The sequence below is a fragment of the Bufo gargarizans genome, chromosome 5 (genome assembly GCF_014858855.1).
Source record: "Bufo gargarizans isolate SCDJY-AF-19 chromosome 5, ASM1485885v1, whole genome shotgun sequence".
Classification (NCBI taxonomy): domain Eukaryota; kingdom Metazoa; phylum Chordata; class Amphibia; order Anura; family Bufonidae; genus Bufo; species Bufo gargarizans.
This window is the reverse complement of record NC_058084.1, coordinates 480,071,617-480,094,217: the sequence shown is the minus strand read 5'-3', so window position 1 is coordinate 480,094,217 and position 22,601 is coordinate 480,071,617. Positions and strand designations below refer to the sequence as shown.

General features: G+C 44.3%; 1 protein-coding gene across 1 annotated transcript in view; it reads left to right on the top strand.

The window, feature by feature from the left end:
- The window catches only part of ZBTB47 (zinc finger and BTB domain containing 47), a 55,582-nt gene extending 44,667 nt beyond the window's left edge, over nt 1-10,915 (top strand). Inside the window, 3 exon segments of the mRNA XM_044294571.1 lie at nt 107-222; nt 2,069-2,213; nt 6,936-10,915. Of these exon segments, the coding sequence (XP_044150506.1) occupies nt 107-222; nt 2,069-2,213; nt 6,936-7,342 (668 nt within the window). The 3' untranslated portion in view covers nt 7,343-10,915.
- The last annotated feature ends 11,686 nt before the right edge of the window (nt 10,916-22,601 follow it).

The window sequence follows — 22,601 nt, the reverse complement described above, 5'->3', positions numbered from 1 at the left end:
AAAATCTGCAACCTATAAGAGGGATGAGGATTTTGAGAAAATGTAAGAATTTTGCTGATCTAACCCAATAAATATGACAGTGATGGTCTTGTTTCTGCTTTGACAGCTCACACGAAGGACATGCCTTTCACCTGTGAAACCTGTGGGAAATCCTTTAAACGTAGCATGTCTCTGAAGGTCCACTCTCTGCAGCACTCCGGGGAGAAACCCTTTAAATGTGAGGTGAGACTCCAAAGTATCTGACATTTGTGCTAATATATTTTATAGACGCTTGTTCACTTCAGTGGCGAGAGCTTTCTGAAGACATCACCAGAAGGGCGGTTGTTTGTGGTGATTTTGCAATAATTACTTAATGAATTGCGCGCTTACAGTAAAGAACACCTTCCTAGGGATAATCTGCGGCTAGAATCGGACTCTTCCTGAAGGTATTCCTCAGAATGACAGTACTGTAAAGAACCCTTCCAATGAGCGGTACCACTCTTACTGTTGAGCGCCTGTTCTTAAAGAGTTACCTCTTACCGGACAGAACACCTTCCTATGAGGATTCCTCCGCTTGTTTGCTCTTACAACCTAGAACATATGGATTCGGGTGCATTCACACGACCATATGCATTTTGTGGTCCACAGATGACATCCGTGTGGGATCCTTCTTTTTGTGGACCCATTGTAACAATGCCTATTCTTGTGCACAAAACGGAGAAGAATAGGACATGCAGAGCTGCAGAACAGACACACAGATGCTGACAGCACACTGTGTCCTGTCCGCAAAAAATACAGAGTATTTCACAGCGTTATTGATCCTACTGTTGTGTACGTCTTCCTATGGGCATTACTCTACATTAAAGGAGTTCTCCAAGTTTTATTTTTTAGGTTTTTCACCCAAACAGCGGTACCTGTGGAGAAATCCATACTCTCCCGCTCCCTGCTGCTCTATTCTACCCCTCTTCACTGGACTTCCGGTCCCCGTCTGTCATCTTCTGCACAGACCGGTGTCGCTGGAGCCAATGACTGGCCTCTGTGGTGACGTGTTCCCAAGCAGCATTTGATTCAGCAGTGATGTGCCGCTTGGGGTCAGGTCACCACTGAGGTCAGTCATTGGCTGCAGCAGTGTAGCGGACTGTGCAGAAGTTGGCAGAGTCTGGAAGCCATGGAGCTGGAACGGTGTGGGGGAGGGGGGGCAGGTAAGTAGGGATTTTTCACAGCTACCGGTGTCTGAGTGAAAAGTTAAAAATGTAAAAAAGACAATCCCTTTAAAGGGGATTTCCAGCTATTTTTAAACTGATAGGTCATCAGTATCTGATTGGTTGGGGTCTGACACCCGGGACCCCCACTGATCAGCTGTTTGAGGAGGCTGTGGAGACTGTCAACCCCAGTTTTTCTCCTCCTTTTATTAATCTAGTTCATGCCACTGAAACATCCCTTTCTATGAAGTCCTTCCTACTATGTCCTTGTAAAAATAATTGAAAGAAAAATGAATCCGCTTAGAAAAATTGTGTAAATTAAAAAAAATTTCGGAGCACAAAATTGTTTTGCATTTGCAACAGCTCTGCAGTCTTATGCATCTCCATGGTAACAGACTACAAACATACCCTGTGTAGTCTGATCCTGAAGTCATGTAGGGGACGTATAGATGACCACAGGGTCAGAACTTCACTGGGTTTCTTTTTCTGTTACCACCGGAGATGCATAGGCCAGTGCATTAAGACTGGGTGCGAAGGTGCTCCATTCTTCATTTTAGATGGATTGAAACGATAAAGAATGGTTGCAAAGGTGGAGATAGCGGTTTTCTTTCATGTTTTGTGAGGATAGAAAAACATGGCTGCTTTCTTCCATAAATGGGGCCACTCTTGTCCTCCGGTCATGTGTGGAAGCTCATATACTTTCACTTGAATGAGGCTGAGCTGCAGTACCAAACATGACCTATGGTCAAGAATGGCACTGTTTCTGGAAGAGTTTTCTATTAGAATTTTTTTCTTAGCTCAGAGGCTCCGCGTCTATTGTGCTGTGACTTCACTGCGTCTTTGGGACCTTACAATATTGTTTTCTTTATTTTTATTTTTCTCTGCAGAACTGCCATGAGCGATTCCAGTACAAGTACCAGCTGCGGTCGCACATGAGCATACACATCGGGCACAAGCAGTTCATGTGCCAGTGGTGCGGCAAAGACTTCAACATGAAACAGTATTTTGATGAACATATGAAGACCCATACCGGTAAGAAGTGTCCTGATACAAATTATTACTGCACCCCTGCCAAGAAGGGACCATCCGCCCTCATGACATGTCTGCAGAGCTCGTCCAGAGCTGCCCGCTCCTTGTGGGTGGCTGTGTGCGCTGCCCGCTCGTCGTGGGTTGCTGCGCGCACTGTCCTCTCATCATGGGTGCCCTTGCACGCTGCCCGCTCCTTGTGGGTGCCCTTGCATGCTGCCCGCTCCTTGTGGGTGGCCGTGAGCGCTGGCCGCTCCTCATGGGTGGCCGTGTGCACTGCCTGTATAAACACCATAGGGATCAGTATCATGCATAATCATTGTGTAATCCCTACTCTGCATACACAGCCCCATTCCTCACCCCGCAGGTCACACCTGAGTGATAGATGCCGCTCTCCAGCCCTGTGCCCTTGTCCGTTTTGTTGCCCCATTCCTACCCCTGTACAGCAGGGCTCATTTGTCCTCTCTTCCCAGTATTTGCCCCCTCACCTCTGCATCGCCATCTTTACCCTGTCCCTCCGTCTCCTTCTGTATCCTTTATGCTGCATCTTCTGGTAATAATGTGAGATACATGTTCTAAGTGCTGCGTTTTTCTGTACACCCCCCGTCTTGCAGTATGGAGCACTCCGGCGCAGTCGGTGGAGAGCGAGCATCTGTCTAATGAGGACAGGGAATCGCCTGAGGGGGGGGATTAGCGTGACCTTTATATAGAAATATGATCTTAATAACCCCCATTCATCTCCTGTTTTGTTATATCGCGGCTCATTTCCTAGGCTCTGGAGGAGCTTTCTAGGGCAGCGGTGGCAGATTCTGTATATTGCCCCGCGCCGTCCTTGCGTCACTTCTTGCTTATTTTATCTAGAAAGTGTATGGAGGATGGAGGAGGATCTTCATCTATAGAAATGTTTATTACAATGGTATTCCAGTTATCTTCTATCCCCCACCGATCACAAGAATGGATACCCCGTACCTCCTAAAATGAATGGGGCGTCAGGTCGGGCATGTGCGCTGCCACTCCATTCATTGCTATGCTGTACTCGGTTGTCTCCAGAACCCCTATAGAAATGAATGGCGCATGCTGGGAGTAGTAGTTTCACCAAAGATGGAGTGCCGGAGGTTAGCCATCACTGCCGTATAGAAATGAATGGAGTGGCAATGTGCATGCCCATGTAATATGAAGCACTTCAGTCGCCTGCAGCAGCTACACGTCCACGCTTCCCCCAGCGCTGACAGTCTGTCACACTTGTGCCAGTATTGTACGTGAGTGAGCAATAGACGTCATACTCGCAAGTCGCTGGCACAAAACCTTTTCTTTCTGTGCAAACATGTGGATGCCCAACCTGCCTCCTTATTCATTTCGGGGGGCCCCGAGGGGTTTTCGTGAGCAGTAGGACCCCCACCAATGCTGTGGATAGGGGATAACTCCTCCCAACCAGAATGTCCCTATAACTGTACAGAGACCAGCGTACATCCTTCTGTTTCCTAGCATAATTATGTGACTCTGTCCATCTGGTGCCCCACCTTCCAAAATCCTTCCCCCTCCTCTCATTAGCCCTCCCCTAATTCTCATATCTCACCCTGTAGATGGCCGCCTTCTCACCTTCATCACCCTCCTCTCAGTAACATCCTTCCCGCTGTCTTCTACTCCCTACCGTGTAGATTTACTATCATATAGATATATATATTTTGTGGGAAAATATTCAGTATAAGGGCTCCATTCCGTTGTTTTTTTTTGTTTTTTCTTTGCGGACCGTATGCGGAACCATTAATTTCAATGAGTCCGCAAAAATAATGGAAGTTACTCCGTGTGCATTCCGTTTCCGTATGTCCATATTTCCGTTCCGCAAAAAATAGAACATGTCCTATTATTGTCCGGACAAGGATGGGACTGTTCTATGAAGGGCCAGCTGTTCCGTTGCACACGGATGTCATCCATATTTTTTGTGGATCCGTTTTTTGCCGACCGCAAAATACATACGGTCGTATGCAGGAGCCCTAACTGGTATTTTATTAATTTATATTCCTGCTCATTCTGGGCTTTGAAGTCCAGGAGGCGGTCCGATCAGTGATTGACAGCCTGCCCTCTAGGATTGTGTATACAGATAGAGCTGTCAATCACTGATAGGACCGCCTCCTGGACTTCAAAGCGCAGAATGAGCAGGAATTAAAATTTAAACTTATACTGAATATTTTCCCATAAATCTATATTTCAATCTCCTCAGCTCCTCCTGCTCTGTAACATGCTGCCTGTCGCTTACATTGCATTTTCATTGCAACAGGTTCCCTTTTAACCCCTTAGTGACCACCCATACGCCTTTTTACGGCAGTCACTAAGGGGCATTAGGCTATTTCGCCGCTTTTTTGCGTGGAGCGGGGGCCCGGCTCTAACAGCTCGCACCAGCAAAATAAAAATCTCCTCCATATGTTTGGTATTGACGCATCCGTAACGACCCGGACTACATGAATATCCCGTAAATTATCCCCTACGGTGAACGCCTTTAAAAAAAAAAAAAAAGACAGAATTGCTCATTTATTCTTAGTTGCCACCGAAAAAACATAATAACAAGCAATCAAAAAGCGCCATTTACTCCAAAATGATACCAATGAAAAATACAAGTAGTCTCGCAAAAATCAAGTCCTCACACAACTTCATAGAAAGAAAAAAGTTATGGGTCTTGGGAAGCGGCAATGCAAAAACCTTTTTTTTTTTTCTTTTAAAAAAAAAAGGGGGGTTTTATTGCAAAAAAGTAGTAAAACGGAAAAAAAAAAAGATATCTTTGGTATCACTGTAATCGTAGTGACCCAGAGAATAAAGATATTATGTTATTTATACCCAAAAATTAACACCATAAAATGTGTAAACGTAAAAACGCAGTGGCAGTATTGCTGTTTTTTCCATCTCCCTCCTAGAAAGAGTTAATAAAAGTTAATCAGAAAGTTGTGTACCCCAAAATGGCGCCATTAAAAACTACAACTTTTCCCGCAAAAAACAAGCCCTCATAAAGCTATATAGACAGAAAAAAAGGAGTTATAGCTCTTGGAACGCAACGATGAAAAAAGGAAGAAAAACGCTTGGTCCAAAACAGGCTGGTCACTAAGGGGTTAATGGATAAACTTTATGCAGTGAGCTCCCTCTAGTGGTGGCTGCAGGAAGCTAGAATCTTTTCACATCGTTCCTTGTACTATTTATGCAAGGCGCTAGCAGAGCGGCGTGCACCAAATGTCTACCTAGGGAGTAGTGTCCAAACTATAAAACTACGACTCTCAGCCTGCAGCTGTCAGGGTCTTTTAGGGGATGTAGTTATGTAATAGATGGAAAGCCACAAGTGTGAGACCAGGGCTCTGGAAAATTGCCACTGTTTTTTATATTTGCTTCAGATTCTCAGTTGGAAGTCATCGCTGACCCTGGCAGATGAGGCTACTTTCACATCTGCTTTGTCAATTCCGGTTTGGACATCCGGCTGAGGGTCTCAAAACTGGAATTAAACAGATCAGTTTTGTCCGCCCCATTCATTGTCAATGGGGACAAGACTGATCAGGAACGCATACGGTAAATATGCATCTGATTTGGTGCTGGACACAAAATTTATGCAAACTGCGAGTTTTGTGTCCGATTTGCGGAACGGAACAAATCTGATCCATTTTGTTGCCAAAAAATCTGGACCTGCGGCCATTGCCTTAATGATTTTTATACTGGATCTGGTTTGTTCAGTTTTCATTTAACACAGGGATGCTCAACCTGCCGCCCCCCCCAGCTGTTGCAAAACTACAACTCCCAGCATGTCCTAATAGCTGTATACTGTCCAGGCATGGTGGGAGTTGTAGTTTTGCAACAGCTGGAGGGCTGCAGGTTTTGCATCTCTGATTTAACACAACCGGATCCGTCCGAAACTGATGTATTAGGCTACTTTCACACTAGCGTTCGTCGGTCCGCTCGTGAGCTCCGTTTGAAGGGGCTCACGAGCGGACCCGAACGCAGCCGTCCAGCCCTGATGCAGTCTGAATGGAGCGGATCCGCTCAGACTGCATCAGTCTGGCGGCGTTCAGCCTCCGCTCCGCTCGCCTCCGCACGGACAGGCGGACAGCTGAACGCTGCTTGCAGCGTTCGGGTGTCCGCCTGGCCGTGCGGAGGCGTGCGGATCCGTCCAGACTTACAATGTAAGTCAATGGGGACGGATCCGTTTGAAGATGCCACAATATGGCTCAATCTTCAGGCGGATCCGTCCCCCATTGACTTTACATTGAAAGTCTGGACGGATCCGTACGAGGCTATTTTCACACTTAGCTTTTATATGCTAAAATAATGCAGACGGATCCGTACTGAACGGAGCCTCCGTCTGCATTATTATGATCGGATCCGTTCAGAACGCTAGTGTGAAAGTAGCCTTAAATGGCCCGGATCTCAAACCCGGAATTAACACCACCGCTGTAAATGAGTCTCATTCTGTCTTCTACTCCAGTCAGCTCCAGAGCTGCACTAACAATAAATGTGACCAATGTAGACTACTCTGAAGTCAGTAAACTGACCCAAACTGAGATCCCACAACGCACTGAATTCTGAATGCAGCTCTGGATGTAGGTTTATTTTCTTTTAGATTTTTTTGTAATTAATTTACTTTATTTAACCCCTTTCTTGTACATTTTAACTTCTCCACCTTTGGGTGTAGGGGGTCACCGATTGTGATGGTCTTCCCAGGGTTTTGTTATCCCCCTGTTTTCTTCACTTTAGGAGAGAAACCTTTCATCTGCGAGATCTGCGGCAAGAGCTTCACCAGTCGGCCTAACATGAAGCGCCACCGCCGGACGCATACTGGAGAGAAGCCTTACCCCTGCAGCGTGTGCGGACAGCGCTTCCGGTTTTCCAACATGCTCAAAGCTCACAGGGAAAAGTGCTTCCAAGGCGGGAACCCCCCTACTCCCGGGAGTCCTGGAACAGCAGCGAGTCTCTCCGCCTCATCACAAAGCGGCAACTCACCGAGCCAGTCCAGCCCCGGCCTCTCCCCCACTTTGCCCCAGCATCCTCTCTCTCTGCCCCTCCTGCACTCTCTCCCACACAGCATGCCTCCGCCATCGCACCATCTGCCGCCTCCGCCCCCTCTCTTCCCCGCCGGCCGTATAAACTCTAACATCAACTAGACCAAGCTAAGACTGGCCCAACCGCTCAGAAGTGCTCCCTCCAAGACAACGCTGTGGCATCATGGCCGAATAGTTTCCTTTTTTCTACATTTTGTCCGTCTCTGTTCAGATGTGGAGGGGGAAGGAGGTGGACGTCCCGGCTCATTCTCCGCCATCGTTGCGCTCTTGCACATGCTTGCAGCATTAAGATACAGTGGTGAGGACACCGCTACAAGCAGACTTCTCACTACTGTGCTCTTTTTGTTTTTAGTACATATTAATGTTAATATGGGAAATTCCGATTTTTATTATCTTTTAACTTTGTATCATTTTTATTTAAAGCTGCCCAACTAAGCCCATTGCGCCGTAGCGCAGAGGTCCTATATATGCACAGCCACCCCCGGCCACACAGTTGTGTGGGGTGTAGGGTCGCCACCCAGACTCATGGAAGACGTGGACGTCCTGGCAGATGCGGAAAAAGTACGATCAGGAATTGTAGGCTACCCTGCCTAAATCTATCGGGTGGCGGCGAATCCCCCGTCGAGGAAGCAGAGATATATTTTAAGTAGTAATATAGAAGCTGTTTCACCCCCAAGTCTGTATGTTGGTTTAATAAACCAGTGCACCCCCAAAAACACAAAAAATAATGGTTCATGAAGGTGGCCGCCATATTGACTGTGTCCGCAACATTTCATCATGACTTACGTTGGTTGCTTCCTAGTATCTTACAATATGTGATTGATGGAGGCTATTCCTGTTATATAAATGGGGGGGGGGGGTGTTGTATTTATGGCCCAAAATTTATCAAAAAGTTTCTCCAGTGTGAATGTAGCATAGAATAATGACTGGAAAATAGGATGGGCAGAAATCGGTAAGGGGCACCTCCCACTTCCTGGATAGACTCCACCCTATCGATCGTGAGAGGATTTGTAACCCCCTCGCCCAGGAAGTGCCTCCCTATCTGATCAGTACATGGCCTACCGATACTTCTCCTCCTCTTATTGGGGTTGGCGTGTTCATTTTACATGCTATGACATGCTTGTCTTGCATGTTCTTTGGGCAGCCACTGTAAGCCTGTACAGCGCCATATTGTCTCGGCCTTCCATTGGAGGTGTGTGTCCCGAAATCCTCCCAACATGCATCTCTAATGGTAGGCACAAATGTAATGGGAACAGGGCCTTGGGAAGTATTGCAGAAATACAAGTTTATCATTCAGAAATCTACAGGAACTCAGAATACAATTACTTGAGGTGGAACATGGAGGAAGCATTTGCCGATGCGCAAACTACTTCCTGTTAAAATGCAAATGGAAGTTTTCTCCATGTTTTGCTTTTCTCCGCATGCTTCCTTCTGCCAGCATATAGAATAGGTTTGTCCATTCTTTTCTTGGCTGTCATTAAAACAAATCTCCTATAAAACATCCAGCATTCTGCCCTTTATATTATCTTTATAGGCGCTGGAGCTCTGTTTCTTTTCGGATACAGAACCCCAAATCCCCTACACAGATATACATGATAAAATTTGATGTTCCTGCAGCCACCACCAGGGGGAGCTCACTGCATACTGTTACTGTAGAGATCAATGTATAAACAGGATGTTGTAAGCTCCCCCTTGTGGTGGCTGTAGGTAGTCACAGTTTTATCATTATTAGATATGTCTGTCCATAATATTATACAAAAAATTATTAAGCGAGGGTTTTTCTGACCTTATTTAAAAAAGTTGCTTTTTTTTTTATCCAGCACAAATATGGAATCAATAGTGACCTGATCATTAGTGCTGTGCATACACCATGTGAACAACGTGCAAGATCTGTTATCTGAATTTGTGTAAAGTAGACGTGTTTCTGTAAAATGACGGGATGACTACCTGCCAACTCAATTCATCTAGCCATTTTTTGGGGGGGGCGGAGTCTTTACTTATGACAGGTTAGTTGTACATGGTTCACAGATGGACCCCCTTAAAGGGTGTATATACTTTTGCAACCTGCTCCGGTGTGTCTCAAAACAACTGTGAAAGTAGTCCCGATGAAAACTCCATTGTACAGATCTCCATGGTTACAGACTACACACAATCCCCGTGTAGTCGGATCCTACAGCTCTGCCCTATTCAAGGTAAGCTATGAGAAGGCTGCGGCCTCATTAAACAGCTGATGGGGAAGGGTCCTGAGTGTCAGACCCCCCGCTGACTAGTTACTTATGACCTGTTCTGAAGATAGGGCATCAGTATAAAAGTTGGAAAACTCCTTTAAGAGACAGTTTCACATAGGAGCTGCATGCATAAAGCAGCAGATTTTTTTGCAAAGTTGCACTTTTTTTGCTTTTTGATGCATTGAGGCAGTAAATAATGCCGGTTCCTATAGCATACACACCCTTTAAGCATTGGGTTAATATGGCAGCTGCTCTTTTATAGGTGGTGTATCACAGTCTAGATTGACACCATGACTCTTGCCCCCAGGCCTTTTCTAATAAGCTTCCATAGCGTTGTCTTTCCCTCAGTCCGAGAACTGAACAATTCCGCCCCCTCCCAAGCACCTTTTGTACCGTGTGCCGCTCTCACAAAAATGAATAAATGCCAAAGTCCCCATTTTCGCTATTGTAATGTTTTTCAGGGAACATATTTGCAATAATGGGTGTTATGTGCCATTCTGCGGGCCCAGATACAGGGGCTGAATGATGTATGACCTTCAGCTGTACAATATGTAAGGGGGGACCTGATCTTATGGGAGATGTCTTATAGATTGGAGGAGACGTGCAGATAGACAGCACTTAATGAACTCTTTTCTTTCTCTGTTGTACAATGTGTTAAATTTCTTTAAAAAAATAAAAAATAAATCCGTCAAGGAGGCACCCTAAGTGTAGGTTCACCTTTAAACTCTATATATATTTGCGTGCTCCCTTACCCCACTGAAAACTAAGCCCATATCCCATGGTGCAGTGTTCTCCACTACAAAAATGTATTTATGTATTTTCATGGTGCAGAGCTCTGTCAGTCACCACTAGAGGGAGCTGATGAGCTCCTCGGGGGCGGGTCCTTCGGCAGGTTAAGCTTGGTTGACATCATGTTTTTCATGTATGTTCAGCTCCTGACATACACGCTAAGTGTGTCCATAGGACTACTTTTGCCGGACTGAAAGCAAAAGACAGTCCTCTTTGCCTCCGTCTGGTTGGTATACCCTGGAATACCGCTAAACAAAGAGGATGTAATAGCGTAGTAGAGCGTTCACTATTCATTCATTGATATCTAGTTAGTGTCCAAATGTATTTTTATTTTTTTTCGCCATTGGGACTCTATTAGTGACAGATGTCACCGTATGGCCTCCATCGCATCTATTCAACATAGCGGCATATACGTTACACAGAGGCCATGAACATGATGTGAACCAAACCTTAGTGTGCTTTGTAAGGACTATGCCTTTTAGAACGCAAAGTAGAAGAGTGTTGTCTATAAGACACTGAAGCAGCAGGAGGATACTTGGAGGTGTGAGATCGGTATAAATCAAAAGTGGAACCTGCACTTAAAGGGAGTCTTTCACCTAATCTGAGCGTGAAAGATCAGGTTATAGACTCTTTGACCCTCATTACAATCGTACCTTTCTCTTCTGCGTCCCTCGTCCAGATCATGAAAATAACACTTTTTAAACTTATGCCAATGAGCCTCTGAAGGTGCCCAGGGGCGCCGATACTGGACCATGTGCCCAGAAAAACACACCTCCAGCCGGTGGATGTCACGAGCGGCACCAGAGGACGGCGGGCTGGGAACTGGCCCGCACCTGCGCACTGCTCTGCCCATTATGAGCAGAGGAACAGCTTTTCATATTACGAATGCGCCGGCCAACTAAAGACAGCCGGCCGGCGATTTGTAATGAGGGTCAAAGAGTCTATAACCTGATCTGAGCGGTCTAAAACGCTCAGATTAGGTGAAAGACTCCCTTTTAAAGGGGTTGTCCCACGAAAAAAAAACCACAGCACATGGATCTTAATACTTTTGTAATTGCATGTATTTAAAAGTTCAGCATCGCCACTTAGTTAGTCAATAAAATGTATCTGTATAGCGCCACCTGCTGCTTGTTTTTTTTCATATTTCTTTGACCTGCTCACTGAGAAGGCCGCACATGCTCAGTTTCAGCCTTCAACTGCCTCCTGAACTGTGATAGGCAGAGCATAGACACGCCTCCTGAACTGTGATAGGGAGAGCTGAGACACGCCCCCTGAGCTCCAGCAGAAAAGACACTCCCCTTGAACTGTCAGCTTGATATAAATCTAGCAGAGCAATTAATGTGGAAATCTCTGGATCCCTGTGAGGTACAGGGCTGGTTCTGGCTTTTTTTGGTTGTCATGCCCTATATGATGTCCGATTTTAGCTTTTTACATTGGTCCCAGCTGTCCTTATCACAGCTCAGGAAGCAGTTGAAGTATGAAACGGAGCATGTGCGGCCTTGTCAATGAAATAATCAAAATAGTCAAAGAAATAATAAAAAAAAACTAACAGCAGGTGGCGCCATACGGATACATTTTTATTGAATAACTCAGTTGCTATTCTAAATTTTTCATTACATGCAATTACAAAAGTATTCAGATCCAGGTGCTGGTTTAAAAACTAGAATATTTTTCATGAAACAACCTCTTTAAGGAGTCGAGTTGCAGTACCGGACAGGAGTGGCTCAGTATCTGGAAGAAAGCAGCCATGTTTTTCTAATCTTCTACAGCCCCTTAAAGAGGAATTCTGGTATCTTTTACTGATATTTCATTACACGTGTTATTCGCGCCATGCAGACATTTTTGGGGCAGTTCACATCACTGACCCTCGATGTTCTTAGCATGTTTTGAAGTCGTCTTTAGTTGAGAAGCTTTTTAAACTAATCTCTAAAACTCCTGTTCTGACACTTCCAGTTCCCTCTCAATGCACAGGAAATGACCTCTCAACCAATCGCTGACTGAGGCGGGTCATCTCTGTGGCCAGTGATTGGCTCAGCAGCAGGCATTTCCTGTGCAAAGCGGAGAACCGGGAATGGAGTGGTTTAGGATTGGTAAGGTGTGACCAATTTTACACCATTCTGAGACTTTGTTTAATCCACTGAACAACCCCTTTAAGTTTAGGCGGTAAGTATTCGGTAGATGTTGCCACCGAGTTGTACTTCCTTCCATCTTCCACTCATTTTTCATGGCCCTTGGTTACATGGTGATCACGCACATTCTGTTTAGTATTGTTATCATTTTTTTTGTGTGTGTGTCCAGTTCCTGTCTTTATTGGGTGGCTGGGTCCAGCGGGAAGGACATGGAGTTGGGTATTGAGTCGTGTTTTTTAAGGGGACCCTCTCTGTAGGAATCACCACAGTGCTTTTGTCACACGTCACTTTAAAAGGCCGGTTTTGTGCGTCTGTAATAAGCTCACATTTTGTGTGGCCCCAAAACCTCCACCCCTGCTGATCTGCCAAACTGTTGAACTTTATGGGGATCATCTAAGTTCAATTTAGTAGAACTAGATGATGGAAGGGGGTGCTGTGGCTGTAATATAGATATAAGAAGGATCGGCCAAAAGCAGAGTTCCCGGCTTGCTTTCTCTTGTTGACTTCGTTTAAGTACATTTACTAGGCTGTGCGTTGTAACTATATCATTCAGTTATATTGTGAATGTCTTCATTCTCTCCATTCATTGTGTTCACGCTCAATGTAGTTTTTGTTTTTCACATCTGTAATGAAATTTTGGTCCAAAAAGCTGCCCGTAGATTAAGTACACTACACCGCCAGCAGGCATTTAGAGGTACTACAATTTTTTTTTCTCTTAAGCTCTTAGAAATGTGGAAAATTAAAATTGTGAAACTGATTATAAAACTGTGGGAGGCTGGTCTTGATTTGAGTAAGCAGTCCAAATTATTCTTTCCCATAATAATCGTTGAGAGGGGAGGTCTGAACTCTGAGACCCTGTAACTTCTGCTTAATCCTGTGTCTCCTGGTCACCTGCACCACGACTATGTTCAAGTAAGTGAGGCTGTGCTGCAGTCCCTGAACATCTGGCGGTTGGGAATATCGCTGTGTACGGAACAGTTGGAGCTGCGGGATTAACTAGGGCTGTGGCCCCTTCGTTATAAAGATTGGTGGGGGTACAGCTAGCATATGCCATCACTTTCGATGGTGGCGAAACACCCATGGTCTCCAAAATGAGAATGCAAAAATGTAACGTCTTATACATTCAGTGTTCTAGGGCAAATATATGTTTTATCGGTCAAAACCGTGACCCCATAAAATTTATGAAAGGAGACCCTACAATACATGAACTTTTTGGTTATATTTCTTGACACCCCATGGAGCCAGGGTTGGTAACTCCGCTAAAGAGAGCTGTAATCTGTATTGCACTAATGTATTTGGGGTATAGCTATATGTATTTGGGGATGCCGTGATGTTGGTGTCAGGTTTCCCGTGTAAATATCCTATATTTGGTTCACCTCTTGTTACCACAGCAGCGCTGGAAAGTGAGTTCTCCCTCCTCTTTCTCTGTCTTGTCAATTCATATTATGTGTTCCTGGCTTTACGCTGCTAGGATTAAAGGTCATTGAAGATGATGTTTTTGCTTTTTTTTTTTTTTTGTTCTTTCCCGATCACTAAAAAGGGACAGACTTACAATTCAGCAATTGGATCTGCCACCACAGTTTTCTTCTGTTCGGGAACTTTTATCCATGAGCCTGTGCATGTTGGAGGTCCGTCCTGTATCTCGTAGAACAGTTGTGATAGTGCGCACGCCCCAGGTGGTCCGATCCTATCCTGCGTAACCGTGCCTTGCCCAATGCAGGCCAATCTGGGTGGGCGAAATGTTTTCTTAGCATCGTTTCATATGGACTGGAAGCGACAAGCAGACTTCTGAGCATCGACACTCCGCACCTTCAGAGCTTGAGAAGCTGGTCCTTGGACTCTTGGCCTTACCAAATGCAAAGCATTCTGGGAATAGGTGCAGAAGGAACGCACCACGGCATGGAGTTTCAGCTTTCGACTTGCTCTCCTGTAGATAAAAAAAAAATTTCAGCAACACTAGATATGGTTGAAAAGACATTTTGTCAATATTTCCCTACTGTACGGAACTTTTTTTCCCCCCACTATATCGTATGCTTATATTTACAGCTTTTTGCTGTCTCACTGTATTATTGGACATTACGGTTTTCATGTCTTCTAGTGCTATCAAGTGGAAAGACATTTAGAAGAGGTAGAAGATCCGCAACGTAGCTGTAGAAAGTGTTAGTGATATCAACTCTATGTCCAGAGCACAACTTTAGACAGATGTATGTGGGGATTTTGGAATCTAAACCACTTACCTATTGCCAATCTGAAAAAAAAAAGTTCTCATTTTTAAGTAGCTATAAAAGTTATTTGACAAAATAAAAACTACATTTGAAAATTTGCTGTAAGTGACAACTTTATTTTGTTGTGTGGTTTTCCTATTTAATTATTTTATGCTTGTTCACGCTCTTGCATTTACAGTCCAAGTAGGAGTTACGTACCCCAGATTGGATTAAAATATGCAACATCTTACTGATGGCTCTCATTCCACTGGTTTCCAGGTCCTACCCTCTGATCCCGCTCGACATGCAGGAAATGACTGTTTAGCCACTCACCGGCTGAGACTGGTCACTACTGTGGCCATTGATTTTTTTATTTATAACAATTTTTATTAAAAATTCAACATAATACATAATTATTACCCCCCTTTTTTTTTCTCCTCCCCATTCCCAACCCAATCATCCCAACTCTACCCTCCCTCACTAGCTATGTGTCTCTAATCCCTCCAAAAACAGGAGGAAAAAAAATAAAATAAGAAATGAAGAAAAATAATAAAATGGAAAGAGGGGGGATCCCTGTCCCTGAAAAAAAAAAAAGTCTACCACTTCCAATCTCCCCATGTCCTAGACCATTTTTCTTTGGAATTTCTTTGGTTATATAAAACATTCTCATATCTCTTAACCTTGTTTACCAGATGTAGCCACTTGTTTAACTTGGGAGTGTTATGTGAAATCCAGACTCGAATAATTAAGAGTCTGGCTAAAAACATAATTTTACCCCAAAGGATCTTTTGATATTTATGACAATTTACCTTAGATATGTAACTCAATATCCAGCACTCTGGTATAAGCGGGATTACTTGTCACTGTGGGGAGTGGGGGAAACTCCCCACCGTACAATGTGAACCTGATGGGAAAACAACTAAGCCTGAGGATGGGATAAGGGAGCAGGTCACCTCCTAATGCTTCCTTGCCCTAACTCCTACCTGTATGAGCGGACCTGGTTGGTAGGACGGCTCATACCCAGGAACCTAGGACCCTTAGTCGCCCTGATAATCCGTCAGATAGAGAAAGGGCTGAGAATACCTGTTCATCCCAGACACAGATGAACAGGAGTTCCCACCGGCTTAGCTGCAAGGAAACTGTGGAGACCGTATACAGCAACTGGATCGGCAGGTAAGCACACCGAGCAACACACCTGCCGCAGCCACCACAACTGGAACTCATGCATCAGTACTGGTGCCCACACACATACAGGACACAGTACAAACAACCACACTCCGATATCTAGCACACCAGTTACCACCTGGACCCCCATGCAAACAGGACGCATGGCGGCCACAGGCAGAGCTTCATACAGACTGGTAGTTTCCCCTCCGGGGAACCCTGACACCCCCTTTTGGAGGACACAGATAGTCAGGGGAATGTCTAGCAAACCTGCTGGACAACTAACACCACCAGATATGTAGCAACAACCAGACATAATACCAACCCATACAAACGACACCACACATAACGTAGGGTAGTGAAGGGAAGGAGATACTGGGATAACATGGGAGAGACATTGCTAAAGACCTTGATGTTCCACAAGGTGGCCCTCAAGCACTGGGCAGATGGAATAAGCCGGACATAAGCAAAGCTCCAGCACCAAAAAAAGCTGGAGGACAACTGACTCCAGCCTAAAGGCCCCAGGCTAAATAAACCTCGTGGCCACACCCAGCCAGGTAGTTAACTCCTCCAGCACCAGACATAGAGGAACCATAATATGAGGGGCAGTGCCAAACATGCAGCAAAACAACACGTTTCCCCTGGCAACAGCATGCACGGCAAACATGTTACAGCGTACAGCAACAAAACCGTGACACAGCCGTGACATTACTATAAGTTTTTGAGCAATAAAATTATGAATTGAACCCCAATAGAGTGTTAGATCTGGACACAACCAAAAGATATGCAAAAAATCTGCCTACTGTGAAACACACCAAGGGCAATTCAAAAATTCTCATAAACCACATTTATTAAGCCATATCGGCATGATATACACTCGATGTAAAATATTAAACTGTATCAATATATGACTGAAATTGTGCGATACTAATTTCAAATTACTAAATATATTTCCCCACTCCTGTGACATAACCATTCGGCAGTCAATTCCCCAGGCCCTCTGACCCGGAGAGACCACCTTATCAAAAAGTGCCTTGATTAATAATTTATATAATTGGGAGATCTTTCCCTTATGGCCTTAACTTCCCAAGACGACATTCAAAGGTGAAGAAAAGTCTATCTCTAAAAGTGAAACCTCTTTTACACTAAAGAGAGCAGAACCTATCTGAAAATACCTAAACCAACTTAAATTACCTAAATTCCCCATTTGTGCTAATACCTCTCCATTCTTCACCACCTGTGAAAGATACAAAATATTACTTTTTTGCCAAAACCTATCCCCAAGTAATTTATCAACCTCCTGTAAATAAAAATTCTGCCAAAGAGGAGTGCACAAAAAGGATCCCTTTATCCCCATCCATTTTCTAATGGTAGTCCAAGATCTAAAGAATAACTTCCCAGTCACGCTATACTCTTGTATATGGGGATCAATTAAACAAAGTCTTACACAGAGCACTTTTCTCCCAATGACAATATAACCAAAGCTGCCCGGCTATAAAATAACCCTTGAAATAGTAACATAGTACATAAGGCCGAAAAAAGACATTTGTCCAACCAGTTCGGCCTGTTATCCCGCAAGTTGATCCAGAGGAAGGCAAAAAAACCCTGTGAGGTAGAAGCCAATTTTCCTCACTTTAGGGGAATAAAAATTCCTTCCCGACTCCAATCAGGCATCAGATAACTCCCTGGATCAGCGACCCCTCTCTAGTAGCTATAGCCTGTAATATTATTACGCTCCAGAAATACATCCAGGCCCCTCTTGGATTCCTTTATTGTACTCCCCATCACCACCTCCTCAGGCAGAGAGCTCCATAGTCTCACTGCTCTTACCGTAAAGAATACTCTTCTATGTTTGTGTACAAACCTTCTTTCCTCCAGACGCAGAGGATGTCCCCTCGTCACAGTCACAGTCCTGGGGATAAATAGATGATGGGAGTGATCTCTGTACTGACCCCTGATATATTTATACATAGTAATTAGATCTCCCCTCAGTCGTCTTTTTTTCTAAAGTGAATAACCCTAATTTTGATAATCTTTCAGGGTACTGTAGTTGCCCCATTCCAGTTATTACTTTAGTTGCCCTCCTCTGGACCCTCTCCAGCTCTGCTATGTCTGCTTTGTTCACTGGAGCCCAGAACTGTACACAGTACTACATGTGTGGTCTGACTAGTGATATGTAAAGTGGTAGGACTATGTTCTCATCACGGGCATCTATGCCCCTTTTGATGCAACCCATTATCTTATTGGCCTTGGCAGCAGCTGCCTGACACTGGTTTTTGCAGCTTAGTTTGCTGTTTATTAAAATTCCTAGATCTTTTTCCATGTCAGTGTTACCGAGTGTTTTACCATTTAATAAGTACGGGTGACTTGCATTATTCCTTCCCATGTGCATAACTTTACATTTGTCAGTGTTAAACCTCATCTGCCACTTATCTGCCCAAGCCTCCAATCTATCCAGATCCCTCTGTAGCCATATACTGTCCTCTGTAGTATATATACTGTATACTGTCCTCTGTAGTGTATATATATATATATATATACAGTATACTGTCCTCTGTAGTATATATATGCAGTATACTGTCCTCATCAGTGTTAATTACTTTACACAGTTTAGTGTCATCTGCGAAAATTGATACTTTACTATGCAAGCCTTCTACAAGATCATTAATAAATATATTGAAGAGAATAGGGCCCAATACTGACCCCTGAGGTACTCCACTAGTGACAGGGACCCAATCTGAGTATTTACCATTAATAACCACCCTCTGTTTTCTATCCCTCAGCCAGTTACTTACTCACTTACAGACGTTTTCCCCCAGTCCGAGCATTCTCATTTTATATACTAACCTTTTATGTGGTACAGTGTCAAATGCTTTGGAGAAGTCCAGATACACGACATCCATTGATTCGCCGCTGTCAAGTCTAGAACTTACCTCCTCATAGAAACTGATTAAATTAGTTTGACATGACCGATCCCTCACGAAGCCATGCTGATATGGCGTTATTTGCTTATTTCCGTACAGATGCTCTAACATAGCATCTCTCAGAAAACCTTCAAACAGTTTACCCACAACAGATGTTAAACTTACCGGCCTATAGTTTCCAGGCTCTGTTTTTGGACCCTTTTTGAATATTGGCACCACATTTGCCATGCGCCAATCCTGTGGGACATTCCCTGTCAATATAGAATCTGCAAATATTAGAAATAAGGGTCTGGCTATGACATTACTTAATTCCCTTAGGATACGGGGGTGTATGCCATCCGGTCCTGGCGATTTGTCTATTTTAATCTTTTTAAGTCGCTGTTGCACTTCTTCCTGGGTCAGACAGGACACTTTTAATGGGGAATTTATTTCAACATTCGGCATGTCATCTGACAATTTATTTTCCTCAGTGAATACATTGGAGAAAAAAATATTTAACAGCTTTGCTTTCTCCTCGTCGCTCTCTGCGACTCCCCCCTCATTACTCTTTAACGGGCCGACACCTTCAGATTTATACTTTTTAACATTTATATAATTGAAGAACATTTTAGGATTAGTTTTACTCTCTTTGGCAACTAATCTCTCGGTCTCTAGTTTGGCCGCTTTTATTTGTTTTTTACATGTTCTATTTTTTTCCTTATAGTTTTTCAGTGCTTCCGTGCTACCTTCCTGTTTTAGTGTTTTATATGCTTTCTTTTTGTCCTTTATTGCTTTCTTTACAGTTCTGTTTATCCACATTGGTTTCTTTTTGTTCCTTAACCTTTTATTCCCATACGGTATGTACCTCTCACAATGAGATTTTAGGATGCTTTTAAAGATATCCCATTTTGTGGCTGTATTTTTATTTGTGAGGACTTTATCCCATTTAGTTAGGACTATGGCCTCTCTTAGTTGGCTAAATTTAGCTTTTTTGAAGTTTGGTATTTTTGTTCCTCCCTGTAGAAACGCTCTTTTGAATGATAATTGGAAGGTTATTACTTTGTGGTCACTATTTCCCAGGTGTCCCCCAACCTGCACGTCTGTTGTTCTGTCAGGCCTATTGGTTAATACTAAGTCCAGAATGGCCGTCCCTCTAGTCGGGTCCTGAACCAGTTGGGAGAGGTAATTGTCTTTGGTTATTGCCAAGAACCTGTTTCCTTTATGAGATATACAAGTTTCAGTTTCCCAGTCTATATCTGGGTAGTTGAAGTCCCCCATAATAACCACCTCATTATGATTTGCCCCCTTGTCTATCTCGTTTAGTAGTAGATTTTCAGTGGACTCTGGTATATTAGGTGGTTTATAGTAAACTCCTATTAGTAATTTATTATTGTTTTTAGCGCCATGTATCTCTACCCACAGTGACTCCACATGTTCATGTCCCTCACTTATATCTTCCCGGACTGTGGGCTTTAGACAGGACTTTACATAAAGGCAGAACCCCTCCCCCCCTCTCCGGTTTTGACGATCCTTTCTAAACAGGCTGTAACCTTGTACATTAACTGCCCAGTCATAGCTATCATCCAGCCGTGTCTCAGTTATTCCCACTGTCATAGCCATCATCCAGCCATGTCTCAGTTATTCCCACTGTCATAGCTATCATCCAGCTGTGTCTCAGTTATTCCCACTATGTCATAGTCCTCCTCACACATCACTAATTCCAGTTCCCCGGTTTATTAGTCAGGCTTCTGGCATTAGTATACATACATTTGAGAGGTTTATGTATATTTTTTACTCTACACCTTTCCTTCTGAACTGTTCTAGTCCCTCCTTCCGTTCCTCCCCCAGTCCCACTACCTCGCCCCCGGTCTCTATCTGCACTATCTTCCCATCCTATAACATAATTCCCCTCCCCCCCGGTCCCTAGTTTAAACACTCCTCCAACCTTCTAGCCATCTTCTCCCCCAGCACAGCTGCCCCTTCCCCATTGAGGTGCAGCCTGTCCCTACGATAGAGCCTGTAGCCGATAGAGAAGTCGGCCCAGTTCTCCAGGAACCCAAACCCCTCCTTCCTGCACCAGTTCTTGAGCCACTTGTTAACCCCCTAATCTCCCGCTGCCTCTCTTGTGTGGCCCGTGGTACAGGTAGTATTTCGGAAAATACTACCTTTGAGGTCCTTGCCCTCAGCTATTGACCTAAATCCCTGAAATCATTTTTAAGGACTCTCCACCTACCCCTAACTTTGTCATTGGTTCCGATATGGACCATGACCGCTGGATCTTCTCCAGCCCCTCCCAGTAATCTGTCAACCCGATTCGCGATGTGTCGAACTCTAGCGCCAGGAAGACAGCACACTGTTCGGCGATCACGGTCTTTGTGACAGATTTCCCTATCTGTTCCCCTAATAATTGAGTCTCCCACTACCAGCACCTGTCTGCCCTGCTCTCCTGGTCCCCTGCTTACCGGTGCTGGCATTCCCCTGACTGGCAGAGGAAGTGTCCGGCTGCGGCAGTGCCATCCCTGGACTGACATCCCCCTCATCTGCCAAACGTGCAAACTTGTTGGGGTGTGTCAGATCAGGGCTAGCCTCCCTGGCACTCTTCCCTCTACCCCGCTTTCTAACTGTTACCCAGCTAGCTACCGCACTTTCCTCAGCCTCCTCTCTGTCACCCTCCCCCTCATCTACCCCAAAGAGTGCTTGCTCGGTGAGAAGCAAACTCTTTTGCAAATTGTCAATGCCTCTCAGTGTTGCAACTTGCCCATTTAGAGACTCGATTAGCGATTCCAAACGGGTAATTTGCTCACATCTTGAACAAAGATATGCAAACGGCTGTTCCAGGACTGCATACATCATGCAAGATGTGCACTGGACTGTGTTGTCAATTGTGCAACACATACTAAATGGGGATTACACCAGCAAAGTAAAAAATACAGTATAATGTAGTACTAAGAAACTGGCTAATTACAGTCCCCCACTGAAGTCCCTGAATCTAAAGTCACTTACTCTTAAGTCACACACTTACGCAACCACGCGTCGCGGTCAAACTCGAGTTATATATCTCCTTATATAAATAAATATAGATGCAAGAAGTAGGGAAGATTCAACCCTCCCTGCTCCAGCGGTTTATAAAAATGGTCCAATTTTAGCCTCAGTCGCTTTCTTCCCCAAAGTAGATCATTGATCATCCTCTCAATGAGTTTAAAAACGTATCCTCGATCCACATTGGGGAATTCCTGATGGTATAAAGGAGCTGGGGTAAAATCACCATATTGATCAAAGATATTCTATCATTTCTAGATAACGGTAATCAAAGCCATATAGTAATTTTTTATCTCAACTTCCTTATCAATGTAATCAAATTAAACTGAATATAATCCTCAATCCTAGGCGATATCATCATACCAAGATATTCAAAAGAATCAACAACCGTTAACATTGTCAAAGACCCATCACTCAAATACTCGAAATGAGCCACTAACATAACGGTCGTTTTTGATGAATTAACATCTAGACCAGAGACTTCCCCAAAGGAATTAACTATGCAAGCAACTCTTAAAGAGATCCGATCGTCGGGCCCAATACTCCAAAACCCTCAATACTTGTATCTTGCCTAGTATTAAGTGCTAGAGGCTCAATATAGATGTCAAACAGTAATTGCGAGAGTGGACAACCCTGACGGGTACCTCTGGTCAACATAAAACTGGGGGTCAGACTACCATTAAGATTCAGTCTCGCACTAGGGGAATTATACAAAAGCCTAACCACACTTATAAGTCTCGGTCCAAATCCCATCCTTCCCAACACCTTCCAAAGTAATTTCCACTCCACCCTATCGAATGCCTTAGAGGCGTCCAAAGACAGGATGGAGCGGGAACCCCCCCCCCCCCAGTGGATTGTCAGGTCCATAAGATGTGCTTTATCTGCAGACTGTCAGCTTTAATTTG